Genomic DNA, 13324 nt, shown 5'->3' with positions numbered 1-13324 from the left:
TAATAGTGACATTTTGAGTTATATGTAACACGTTTCAAGTTAGGCTGCCTAGTCTTTGAGCTTTTACTCTTACATGCATACTAAGGAAATGGCGCTTAGCCTCTGAGGTTGAATATGAAATATTATTTATGCTAAACATGCTAAGCTACCTATTTTACCCCTGCGGTTTTGTTATAAATCACACAATAGTTAAATAGTGCTTAACCTCTCAGGTTACCAGGGGTGGATCAACTAACCTGGGACCCCTAGACTGAGCCAGCTTCAGCCCCCCCATGACCTTTCTGTTAATAAAAATCACCTACCTCTCTGTACCTTACCTTCAAGTAGTGACACATAGTAACCATGACATGAGAATCACTGTGTGGCCCTTGGCACATACAACATTGCTTTTAACATAACAATGTAACAATATGTTATGTGTCATAGAAATGTGGCCTATGAAACACCAATCTGGTTTTTAGACCCATCATATGATAGCAGCAACAATGACTAACAGTGCTGTCTTTTTTTTTGGCCAGATATTTTTTAATTTACTATATACATATATACTACATGTATATAATAGTATTGGTAGCTAGAAATCCACAAAGGGAGAAAATGAATCACATATCTTAAAACAGTTTTTTTATTCTTAAGCTTTCGACAACCAACCAGCTGTCATCATCAGAGGAAAATGATTAGACTTACAAGGAATCAAAGGCAATATATTGCAAATGGGGGAGTGGGTTTGTAAGCGGGAAGGTGAATTAATAAGGTGTGGTTCAGTGATTATAAAGTCTTTTTTATTATTTGAGTGTATGTTTTAAGTCTGCATATGCTGGGTTTAAGTCCAAGTGTCTGTTAATGGCATTTTCATTTGATGGCCATGACTCAGCCAGCTCACTGGCACTCTTAGTATTAGCTCTGAATTTTTCTTGCACAGTGTCCGATACAACTTGACTATGTGTATTTTTATGGGTCCTTCCTTCTGATGGCATTACGTTGTTCCTGTTTATGTGTTGTCAGTAAATATATATATATATATGGTAATTTTTTGTATTGCATTTTTGTTAACCTTTCTTAGGAGATGGGCAAGAACAAATTTCATTATACTAACCACTTCTGCACGTTGACTCTGCTACAATCCCTTGGGTATAAATTGCTGTTTAGTGGACGAGAGTTAGTACGATCACACGATGGGACAAGTGCATGGAAGATGCAGCGTGGACCACTCATGTCTCTCCCTCGTCCCCACACTTGCTCTTTACAGCTTTTAGCTCAACAGTGCTGCACAGAGAAGGAGCGCATGGTGGGATTTGTCCTGTTAGTCCCAATGGCCAATCCATTCCTGCAGTTAATGTAAGAAATGAATCCAAGTTGTTTTCAATTAGGGGGCCCTAGGTTGCAGCCTAGGTTAGCCTATTCATTGATAGGAGTTTATTCATTGATATAGGAGTCTATAACCTAAGCTATTGTAAATGACAGTAAGTCATTGAAATAATTTCATAAAAAAAAAAAAATTGGTCTTTTAGCCCAAATACAATGATTTGGAATGAGACCGATTTAATAATAATTTCAATATAAAATTTGTATCTAATTTAATACATTCACGTGTACTATAACAATAAAATGATCTTACTTTTGAATATGTGTATTGTTGATCACTGTACAAAATGGGTGTCAGAATGTCATACATATAATAGACTTACCTTCTTCCTCATCTTCCAAAGACTGCACATCGTTATAGACTGATTCTCTGTTATTCTCTAAAACAATTTTAAATGTATAGTTATTTTTGCATTGTTGCTTTCTTGAATATAATTTAATGTAACAGAAGGAGTACAGTATATGTTTCTCCTTTTGTTTTCATACTGCAAAACCAAATTGAATAAAGCTTAATTCCATGTTCACAAAATTTTATGACATTTTATGAGTGAAGCAGATAAATAACACCTAACTGCCAGTGAATACATATAATAACACCTAGAACATCCCCTGGCACTTTTCCATTATGTCATTATTATTATTAGCCTCAATACCTGCATTCATGTTTGATCTAATTGATTATTATACACAGTAAATTGTTTACTATCAATTTTAGATAGCCCTTAGATTTTTCATACTTTTCACCATGAATTCAAAATGTATTTTATTAAAAAACTACTTTTTATTCAGCCTATAATGAAATAATACTCAGTATTACACCCATCCATTGTCTTAACCCTTATACCTAGGGCAGCATCATGGGGCAGCAGAAATCTGTCCCAGCAGGCTTAACATCTGGACAGGGTACCAGTCAAATATGTTGAAACCACAGACCATTTGCTGAATCCTCTTTTCCAATACGTATATATAATGAACACCAACCTAGTTTTATTCTTACAAATATCTCTTTAGAAATAGCCATCAGAAGAAACATTTTCATAATCCAAACCTTAAACGCTTACCATTCTGAGTTGCTTGGATTTCACAAAATTCTGTGTAGTTTGGTTCTACAATATTTGTTGCATCTGTAACATCACAGATTTGAATTTTATTTTTTTCAGGTAGTGTATTGTTCATAGGTATACAAGTAATGCATTTCATTGCACTCTTAACATGGAATAATAAAGGCCCTATGAACCTATTGTAACGGCCAGGCAGGATTATCTGGCATCCCATCCGGAATGGGTATGAGACCCTTACCCAGACAGGAGAGCAAAACAAAGTAGCAGTGGGGGAAGGCTCCTATTTTAGAATATGTTTATCCCTCATCCGCTAGATGTCAGCATCCCGGGACCTCAGTAACCATATTGATATCTGCAGGGCATGATGGGAATTTGTTTATTACTATGCTTGTGCAACCTTGGAAGAACCCTTTTTGAGGTATTTTGATAATAAAAACCTCTGTGCCTTCATTTGTGTTGATTGTGTCCAGGGTGGGTTTGGGGCTCGGTCGTGCCTCTGTCACACTGTTTGAAAAATTAGGATAAGATCCAATTACTGAACTTTTATGCTTCAAGAAATTTACTCTGAAGCTTTCTTAACATAGCATAATATTCTCATGAATGACTACTGTAAGGGGTGATGCAGAACTGTAGCATACAAGTGTTTGAAACATCTAATGGCGGCGAATGGACATGCCGTAGTGTGCTGCCTGCCATTGAAAAGCAGTATTGTTCATTGGAAGTACTTTTATAAAAATAAAAAAAGAGGGTGGTTAGAAAATTTACTTGAACACTTTTTAAAATTGTTTTTAAAAATTTGAACAAAAAGCTTTTTACTTCATGAACTTTTTAATTTTCTCACATTTCAGTATTATACAACTTTAAATACTGGCCATTACAACAAGTAGAGCAAGCAGAAGGTTAGGATAAGGAGACGTTAGAAAACTTAAAAGCAGATCAATCAATCTCAAGAGCCCACTGTTGACTCAGCATCATTTGCCATTCTGAGATATCTCAACTGAAGCAAAGTGCAATGAAGGGAATTAATTTCATCATAACTGATTGAAGCAATCATTTCTTCTGATTGAAAGATATTGACATTGTCAGTTGCAAGTCATTGTTCTTATCATCAAGTGCACACAATAACGACAACTTATATGTCAAATGCACACTTTTTATAGAGATGGAGATATGAAAATTAAAATAGCTAAATGTAAACTTGTAGTTGTAGTGATGAAACAAAAAGTCAGGGTACTGCTTTATTTAAATGGGATTGAACTGGTATAAAATTCCAGATTCCTGAAAAAGGAAATGAAAGACATTTCCCTTCTCTTACAAAGGAAAGAACTCAGTTCAGCTTTTGAGCAATAAAGATAAATAATTAAAATTAGCATTAAAATCAAAGTCTTCATATGATTATAATGAGATTTATATACATATATTATACCATCTACAGTACATGCATACTGTACCTTTATCATCTGATTGTGTGGTATTCACAAAAGCATCGTCAGACTTTTCAGCATTTATTCCATCTGTAATTGGACATAAATTCATGTACTATAAAATGTGTACAAAGTTAATTCACCTCTGTTTCTTCATTACACAGCTTAGGGAGATGGAGCCTATCCCAGCAACAGAATTCAAACCAGCACTCTTGCACCTGAGAGGCATCAGTGCAAACTATGCTATTGCAATCAACATTATAAATGAATGATTCTGGAGATAACAGTAAAACATAGAGGATTCTTTCTTTATTTTTACTGTTATAACCATAGCACAGTCAAGTCAGGACACCTTTTATATAACATTAATGTACAAGTGAGTTAAAAACTTGTATGCAAGGGCCACAGTAGTACAGAAATACTGACAATATACAGTAGTATACACGTTATAATACATGTAAATATGAATTCATTGATTACACATTGTGCAAAAATAAACACATTACATAAGCAAACAATTAAACTTGTACTCTATACAATACATACTAAAAACAGAAAAAATATGTGGTACAATGGAATTTGCAAATACTAAGTCAGCAGCATGGATGTGTGTGTTATATATGGTACTGCCTGCCTGAAGGTAATACTGAGAACAGTTCATTACTTGGATGGCCGGGATTATTGCATGTTTTGTAGGTTGGGAACAGAACCTCCAATGATTTGTTGCGCAGGATGCATTACCCTCTGCAAGGCTTTGCGGTTAATGGCAGTGCAGTTCCTATACCAAACAATGACGCATCCAGTTAGGATGTTTTCAAAGGTGCAGGAGTAAAATGATCTGAGGGTACGAGGGCTCATGCCCAACCTCTTCAGCCGCATGAGATAAAAAAGGCATTGTTGAGCCTTATTCACCACATTTTTAGTGTGAACAGTTCATGTTAGGTCTTTGGTGATATGTACACCATGGAATTTAAAACTGCTTACTGTTTCCACAGTAGTCCCACTGAGTTCGAGAGTGGAGTTTATGCATTCTTACTTTCAGAAATCCTCTATTACCTCTTTAGTCTTGGCAAAACTGAGGGAGAGGCAGTTATCCTGGCAATAATGGGTTAGGGCTCTGATTTTCCTCTCTGCATTTAATCTCATTGCTATCAATATGAGACCTACTACCGTTGAGTCATCATGAAACTTCACAATAATGTTAGACCTGTACCTAGCCATACAGTCATGGGTGTAGAGAGAATATAGGAGAGGACTTAGTACACCATAGCTGGCGGACTCCCATGTCTAATCGCCTGATGCCAAATCCACAGAAAGTTCAGGATCCATCTGCCAGAGCTTTGAGGGAATTATAGTGTTAAATGCTGAGCTGTAATCTACAAACAGCAGTTTCACGTATTTGTCACTTTTGTCCAGGTGGGCAAGGATGGTATGTAAAGTCAAGGCTATTAGAAAACATTTCTGCTACTAGATAAATGATGGACACAGGGAGTAGTTCATTTTAATCAATCAAATGATGTACAGAACAAAATATTTTGGACTTTTATCAAATCCTGCAAACATCCATGAGCCTGTTTTAGAACTGCAGGGACAGTATCAACATTTGACATCTTAAAAACTAATGTAGTTTATGACAAAAAAAAATATACTGAAGTACATCTTGTAAACTTACAGTATTTAAAAATGTATAAATATTATTTTAAAGTGTTATATACATTTCCTTTGTGAAGAGGAACGTAAAGAGAACTTAGTGCCAACTGTTGAAAAAAAGAAGCTAAAATGCAAATATTTAAAACCTTACCAGTTTCTGCCAATTTTAGTTCATCTACATTTGCATAGTCAGACTCTGTTATAATCTGTCCACCTGCAAAAATATTCATTTAGATTGAATATATAAGCATGAGGCTAGCAGTTTCTTTATTTTTCATACATTCCTAATCTCATCAAACATAGAAATACGTTACCTCGAAACTAGTATATTTTAACATTCCTGGAGAACGCAAGACAGAGACTGAAGGCCACAGATATGTAACTATGAAGGTATGTGAGACACCATATATCTTTAGAAGATGCTGGCCCTATCCCCTATCCATAAATTAATTTGCAATACCTGTGGGCCATTATACATCATATGGAATTTACATCTTCACTGGGGCAACCTACAGGATCAAGAAACATCTCATTTTTCTTGCAGGAATAAATGTCTTGACTTTCTTAGACTTATTGAAACAAATTTAATGATTAACATCCAATGCATGATTTTCAAGACGCTACATTTTTTAGTCTGGAAGCATAAGGCAAATGTAATAAAAATATAAATTCACATTCTTAGGCACGGCCATCAGCAGTGTGTCTGTTTGTGGAGAGAGTGTCGACCTTGTCGAGAGGTTTACTTAGCTTGGCAGTGACATTCATGTCTCTGGTGACTCTTCCTATGAAGTCAGGTCTCTGGAAAAGGGGTGTGTGGCGCTCCCAATATCTATGCAAAAGGGACGAAGGTCCAAGTCTCTTAAAGTCCTGGTGCTTCCTGTCTTGGTATATAGTTGTGAGACATGGATCCTATCCAGTGACCTGAGATGAAGACTGGACTTCTTTGGTACTGTGTCTCTCCAGAAAATCCTTGGGTATCATTGGTTTGACTTTATGTGAAAAGAGCGGTTGCCCATGGAGTCCCGAATGAGGCACATTATCTGCATTGTGAGGGAGCGTCAGTTACGGCACTACGTCCATGTGGCGCGTTTCCACGAGGGTGATCCAGCTCGTAAGATCCTCATTGTTGGGGACCCAAATGGCTGGACCTGGCCAAGGGATTGCTTACATAACACCTGGCTGCGGTAGACAGAGGGTCATTTCCAGAGGGTGAAACTGGGCCACGTATCTGACTGGGGGGGTTGCAAACCAGGATCCCGAGTTGTTTCGTCGTTTAGTGGGTGCGGCAATGCACTGTACCAGTTTATGCTCCCCAACTTGACTTGACTTGTACAGTTTAAAGTTTTTTTATACTTATAAAATACAATGAGTGCTGTTACTGGTTGTTTCATTGAAGGCCAGAGTTAATTCCTGGGCTATGTTTGTCTGAAAAACGTTATGCAAGACTATAATGTTTAATCCACAACTGTGTAGGCTTCATACAGGGCAAAATATCATCTGGCCAACTGGTGATAGCACAGTGACACTAGGAAATCTGACACTAACTTGTACTTTCAAGTTAAGTTGAGGTTGTGTTTACTCTCTCTTCTGTTTCTTTTTTCCGGTTTCTTTGTGGTGGTGGCCTGCGCCACCTCCACCTACTCAAAGCTTCATGATGCTCCAACAATGATGAATGGATTAAAAGGCAGAAGTCTACGTGACCATCATCATCATCAAGCCCTTCCGTGAGAATCCTAAATCCAAAGAGGACTGTTTCATTTATGTTAGGTAGAATGCCCAGAGGGGACTGGGGGTGGTCTCATGGTCTGGAATCCCTACAGATTTTATTTTTTCTCCAGCCGTCTGGAGTTTTTTGTTTTTTCTGTCCCCCCTGGCCATTGGACCTTACTCTTATTCTATATTAGTTAATGTTGACTTATTTTGTTTTCTTATTGTGTCCTTTATTTTTCTATTCTTTATTATGTAAAGCACTTTGAGCTACTGTTTGTATGAAAATGTGCTATATAAATAAATGTTGTTGTTGTTGTTGTTGTTGTAGGAAGGACAGGAATAAGGTCAATGTTCCACTCACAATTCACTACAAAACTATGAGGTTCCTGACCAAGAAGCCTGGAATCAAGTTACTCCTTTTCGTAAACAGGTAGTTGACAGGCTCCCCAAGAAACCTCACAGTTTACAAGTTACGGAAGCTTCAATTTGAGCACACCAGGGTTCACTAAAATGATTCAGGATATGGTTTCCCAATTAAGGGCACATTTATTACATTTTTGCCTTTATGTTCACATTTACATTCATTTATCTTCACAAGAGCCTGAAACAGTTAAGATACAATACATTCTCAACCCATTAATGTTTAATACATTGCTTTCTTCTTTTTAGATTGCAATCTTACCATTTGTATCCTTACTTGATCTGCCTACTTCTGCATAGTCAGGGTCATTTTTACCTTGAACTTCTGCAATGAAAAAGTTTTTTCATATCATTACCTCAGTGTTGGATTGCATAGTTCTATTTTCAGTTGTACTCCTACTTCCAGTTATCAGTACAATGCAACTGGCTGAACATGCTGCTTTAATGACTTAAAAGATACAGTAACCTCATCTATAGTGGCATGTTATTTATTTGACAAACAACTTCAAGACCTGTTACCTACTAGCAAAGCTCTTAATGGAAAGATTCCAGAATATTTGTGTTGCTACCCAGTAAAGACCCATGATATTCTGATCTCCATCGACCTTATTTTGCATAACTATCAAAAACTCATTCAGCGTTTTAGTGAATGTTTTCTGGATTTGTAAAATGTAAACCAGTCAATGTATGAATAGAATACTTACCACCCTCTGCAGAAATTGAGGCTGACTTTTTCACAACTGCATAATCAGATTCTTTAAGGTCAGCATTATCTGTAGATGCAAGTGACATTTCAATGAAAATCTTAAGATTCAGTTCTTTATGATTTTCACTGCTCATTTTTTGTACACAGATATTCGTTAACTTTATCTCAGTTTTCAGAGTAAATAGATTATCAAGATTTTAGTTTGAATTTGATGATTTCTATTAAAAATAGGGTTGTGTTTCATCAGCCTAATTTGTTTGTTCAATGTATCAAGGTAACTGGCCTAATATTAAGCAAAAAAAAATATTTTTTTAAGACACAGACTTGAAATTGATTAATAAGGGGTAACACTATTGTTAATTACTTAAAAAAATATTTTTAATTCAGGGATTGTAAAATCAATTTGTATCAAAGAATTGAGATACACAGTATGCTAATATCTTTGTGGATAACACATATGCTAGCAGATTCAGGGTGACAAATGAGAGTGAAACCTACTTTCTTCCAATGCTTTCAGTTCATTCACATCTGCATATTCGTTTTCTTTCTCATTCTCGTTAACTGTGGAGATAAGAACATTTTTGCAGAATGACTCTCAATTTTTTCATGGGCTAGTTTTGCGTGCCCCATAATTGTCTGGTGTCTGTTTAAAATAAGTTCCTGCCTCATGTCTGTTGCTACCAGAGGACAATTTTGTACTTGTATGACTAAAGAATAATATCAAAAAATACAACTCTGAAAGAGATACAATTTATTAATAATCAATAAATCTAAATAATTTGAAAATATTTTTCTACTTGCAATTATTTCTAAATGGCAATCAGGATCTTATGTTGGTTAATATTTTACTCTTCTGATAGTTTGTACTGTAACCGAGTATGAGTATTTTCAGTTGGCCTCAATGGGGTAGAGTAGTGCAGTGACTAGCAGTGTTTCCTGGTTTAAATACTGAATGTTATTTAGCCATTTTCAGCCTCACTTAATCCAAACCAGACAGAAGTCTACCTTAGCAGCTTCAGACATACACAGGATACAGTAGTGGATGGAGCATAAGTGTGGTGCAAGGCATAAACATTTGCACACCCATGTTCTCTCACACTAGGATAATAAGAAGTCATCATTAACTGTGCACATATATCTTTGGGTTCAGAGAGAAACTCAAGCCCCTTGAGAAAAAACACAAAACAAACAAAAAAAAAGAACCTGCAGAATTCTTTTTTGTATTCTGCCCTTTCACATAACCACCAATTTCCTGTCAGACCACACATAGCTTAATGCCCACAGAAGTATTTTTCCTCTTCCGTCCAGATATCTGGCCCTTGTTGAGACAGAATCAGTTTTTAAGCAGATGATTCTGCAGGACTTAAAGTTTGATGCTGCTCCCTCCAGATTAACATCTTATTTCTTCTCAAATCATTTTTTTTATCTTGCTTGTCTTTCTTCTTATCTCTGAAAACATGCACTCTCTTTGTTTCATTTCAATACTGAAATCCATTATACATCAAATTTGCAGTGTATGTAGTGAAAATATCTATACATAATGAAAGAACAATACAAAAATGTAATGTTTTTCTCATTAAACAGTCCTTGAAATTGGCATGACAGGAAAAAGGAATGTTATTTTTCAAATTTACATATAAATTATATTATTGACACAAACTAACAACAATCAGTATTACAAAAATGTATTTAAATTTCCACAAGTGCATAATCAGATTATTTACAGTTAGTATCATCTGGAGATTTAAGAAGACATTTTACATTACTAGAATAGATCAAGAAAATCCCAGGCATCCAAGTGAGGCTCTTCATAGGAAAAGGCAAGCTCTGCATTCAGAACTCAACCTCTTAACAACAAAAGAAACTGAACAACTCATTTTTAAATTAAGACATTATTATTATGAGCATGGAGAGAAAGCTAATAAGGTCTTAGCTCAACAAATCCACAAGCAAGAAGTTTGCAATGCAATCCCAGCAACAGAAACGGAGACAAAATCATTGACCATAAAAATATAATGCACACATTTAGAGACTACTATAAATCCTTATATGCTGCAGAGTTTAAAGAAGACAAGACACAATCTTATGCATTTCTGGATTCTTTATAGATTTCACACATATATACTCTTAGTGCAGAGGAATTTGGATAAACCTCTGGCACTATCAGAATTACTAGTTTCTATAAATTCACTTCAGAGTGGGAAAGCAGCAGGTCCTGATGGCTACCCTGACAAATTTTATAAGAAATTCTCAACTCAGCTAGCTTACCTTTTATTAGTAACATTTACAGAAGCTAGATACATTAAAATTCTACCTTAAACTTTTCGCCAAGCATTAAGTACCGTCTTTCTTAAAAAAAAAAGAACTTATTACAATGTGCATCATACAGACCAATCTCATTTCTGAATAAGGATGTTAAGAAATGAGATTGGTCTGTATGATGCACATTGTAATAAGTTCTTTCAGCGGGTTAGAAAATGGATGGATGGATGGATGGATGTTAAGATACTCTCCAAAGTCCTACCTAGAAGGATGGAGAAAGTGCTTTAATGGAAGTGTTTAATGTAATACATATATATATATATATGAATATATATATATATATATATATATATATATATATATATTCACCCACAAATTTAAACACCCCAGAGATACTATTATCATTGGATGCAGAAAAAGCATTTGTTATGTTTGAATGGAACTACGTTTACACTACATTGGAGAAATTTGGGTTTGGCCTGAACATTTCTGCATGGATCAAACTACTGTATACCAATCCAGAAGCTTCAGTTTGTATTAACAACATTAATTCAGACCACTTTAAACTAGAACATGGTACCAGACAAGGTCGCCCCTTGTTACCACTGCTTTTTGCAATTGACATTGAGCCACTGGCAGTTCACTGTCGAAATCCTTATGAGATAAAGGGGATTATCAGAGAAGGACTGGAACTCAAAGCTTCTCTATATGCAGATGACATGGTACTGTATACTGTATATCAGATCCACAAAATACCGTGCCTGCAATCCTTACAATACTAATAGAATTTCAAAAGATTTCTGATCTCAGAATTAATTTGACTAAAAGTGTGCGCTTTCCAGTGAATTCTCAAGTACACAATATTAGACTGGACACCTTCTCTTTTATCATCAGAGATCAGTTTAAATATCTAGGGATAAACATCACAAGTAAACATAAAGCTTTTTATCAACATAATTTTGCTGTCTGTATGGAAAAAATCAAGCAAGACTTACATAGATGGTCAACCCTTCATCTCACTTTAGCTGGAAGAATTAACATTGTTAAGATGAATATCCTGGGGTGGGTTGGCACCCTGCCCAGGATTGGTTCCTGCCTTGTGCCCTGTGTTGGCTGGGATTGGCTCCAGCAGACCCCCATGACCCTGTGTTCGGATTCAGCGGGTTGGAAAATGGATGGATGGAAGATGAATATCCTCCGTAAGCTTCTCTTTTTATTTCAAAATATAGCAATATACATCAATAAATCATTCTTTAAGAAATTAGATTCAATCATAACCACATTTATTTGAAATTCAAAACATCCACGTATCCAAAGAGCGACCCTACAAAGGCCAAAGACAGAAGGTGGCATGGCTCTAACTAACTTTCAAATTTACTACTGGGCAGCAAACATACAACATATACAAACAGATGAACATATACAGGCTTGGTCTGCAATAGAAGTAAAATCCTGCAGTTCCTCTTTATATTCCTTGCTTTGCACCCCAATAAATGCAAATTATCGCCAATATACTAATAACCCAGTAGTGCTTCACTCACTCAGAATATTGAACCAATGTAGGAAGCATTTTAAGATAGAGAATCTTTTATCGATGGCACCTCTGCACGACAAACACTTTTTTCAGCCCTCGCAAACATGCAGTTTTTAATGTCTAGAAAACATTTGAGATTAAATAACTTAGAGATCTGTACATAGACAACTTCCTTGCACCCTACGAACAATTACATTCTAAATGTAACTTTCCAGCGACAAATTTCTTTCACTATCTTCAAATTACAAACTTTGTTAAACAGAACCTTCCAATTTGCTTCATCTCCCACCTCTCTCTATGCTGGAAAATATATTGATCAGTTTTAAGGACTTAGACAGCATCTCTGTAATTTATAAAACCATTTTACAGTCCCTCCCTTTCAAAGATCCAAGAGGACAATGGGAAAAGGATCTCTCCCTCAACATATCAGAAAAGGAGTGGAATTCACTCGAGCTCCATCTGTCTTGTTTAAAATTGTTCAAAATGTTTCCAGGGCAAGATCCAACCTGCGAACGCTGTAATCAAGTTCCAACCTCACTGGGTCACATGTTTTGGGCCTGCACCAAATTAACATAATTGTGGACCAAAATCTTTAAATGCCTATCAGACTGCCTTGGTGTCACAATACCTCCTAACCCACTAACAGCTGTGTTTGGTGTACTTCCAGATGGGCTTAAAGTGGAGAAGGACAAACAAACTGTAATTGCCTTTACTACACTAATGCAACGTAGATTTTTCTTGCTCAACTGGAATCCTAACTCTCCTATTCTAAGTCAGTGGATAACTGATGTTATATACTATTTGAAACTGGAAAAAATCAAATTTGCACTTAGAGGATCTGTACAAATCTTTTTCAAAACCTGGCATGATCTAATCAATAACATTTTAGAATATGCATTGAAATTGAGAAGGCAGGTTCTCTCCTCTCTTTTACTGCATTTATCTTTATCTATTTATTAATTTATCTATCTACTTATTTTTACTAGCTTAAAGTTTTACTCTGCTGACCTAGCTCTTTTTCTCAGGGGTGAGGGTTGATTTGTTTCAAACCTATTTTTGTAAAACTTGAGTTATTTGTGTGGAATGTTACTTGACTTTAATAAAATCAATAAAATGAAAAAAAAATACATTATTGACACAAATTGGCAACAATCAGTATTACAAAAATGCTTTTAAAGTTGCAATATGTGGA

The 13324-nt window shown here is 35.8% G+C and overlaps 1 protein-coding gene across 5 annotated transcripts in view; it reads right to left on the bottom strand.

The window, feature by feature from the left end:
* LOC120539006 (myb-like protein X) overlaps positions 1-13324 on the bottom strand; it is a 65974-nt gene that overhangs the window by 5275 nt on the left and 47375 nt on the right. For 4 of the 5 annotated variants that reach the window (XM_039768678.1, XM_039768679.1, XM_039768681.1 and 1 more), the window contains 7 exons: positions 8835-8897; positions 8335-8403; positions 7893-7955; positions 5652-5714; positions 3878-3940; positions 2427-2489; positions 1689-1745 (listed from right to left, as the gene is read on the bottom strand). In XM_039768678.1, the coding sequence (XP_039624612.1) occupies positions 1689-1745; positions 2427-2489; positions 3878-3940; positions 5652-5714; positions 7893-7955; positions 8335-8403; positions 8835-8897 (441 nt within the window). The remainder of the gene's footprint in view (positions 1-1688; positions 1746-2426; positions 2490-3877; positions 3941-5651; positions 5715-7892; positions 7956-8334; positions 8404-8834; positions 8898-13324) is intronic. The other variant, XM_039768680.1, reaches the window with a different exon arrangement.

Source organism: Polypterus senegalus, chromosome 11 (genome assembly GCF_016835505.1).
Source record: "Polypterus senegalus isolate Bchr_013 chromosome 11, ASM1683550v1, whole genome shotgun sequence".
Classification (NCBI taxonomy): Eukaryota; Metazoa; Chordata; class Cladistia; order Polypteriformes; family Polypteridae; genus Polypterus; species Polypterus senegalus.
Note: the sequence above shows the minus strand (reverse complement) of the source record. Positions and strands in the feature narration are given on the sequence as shown.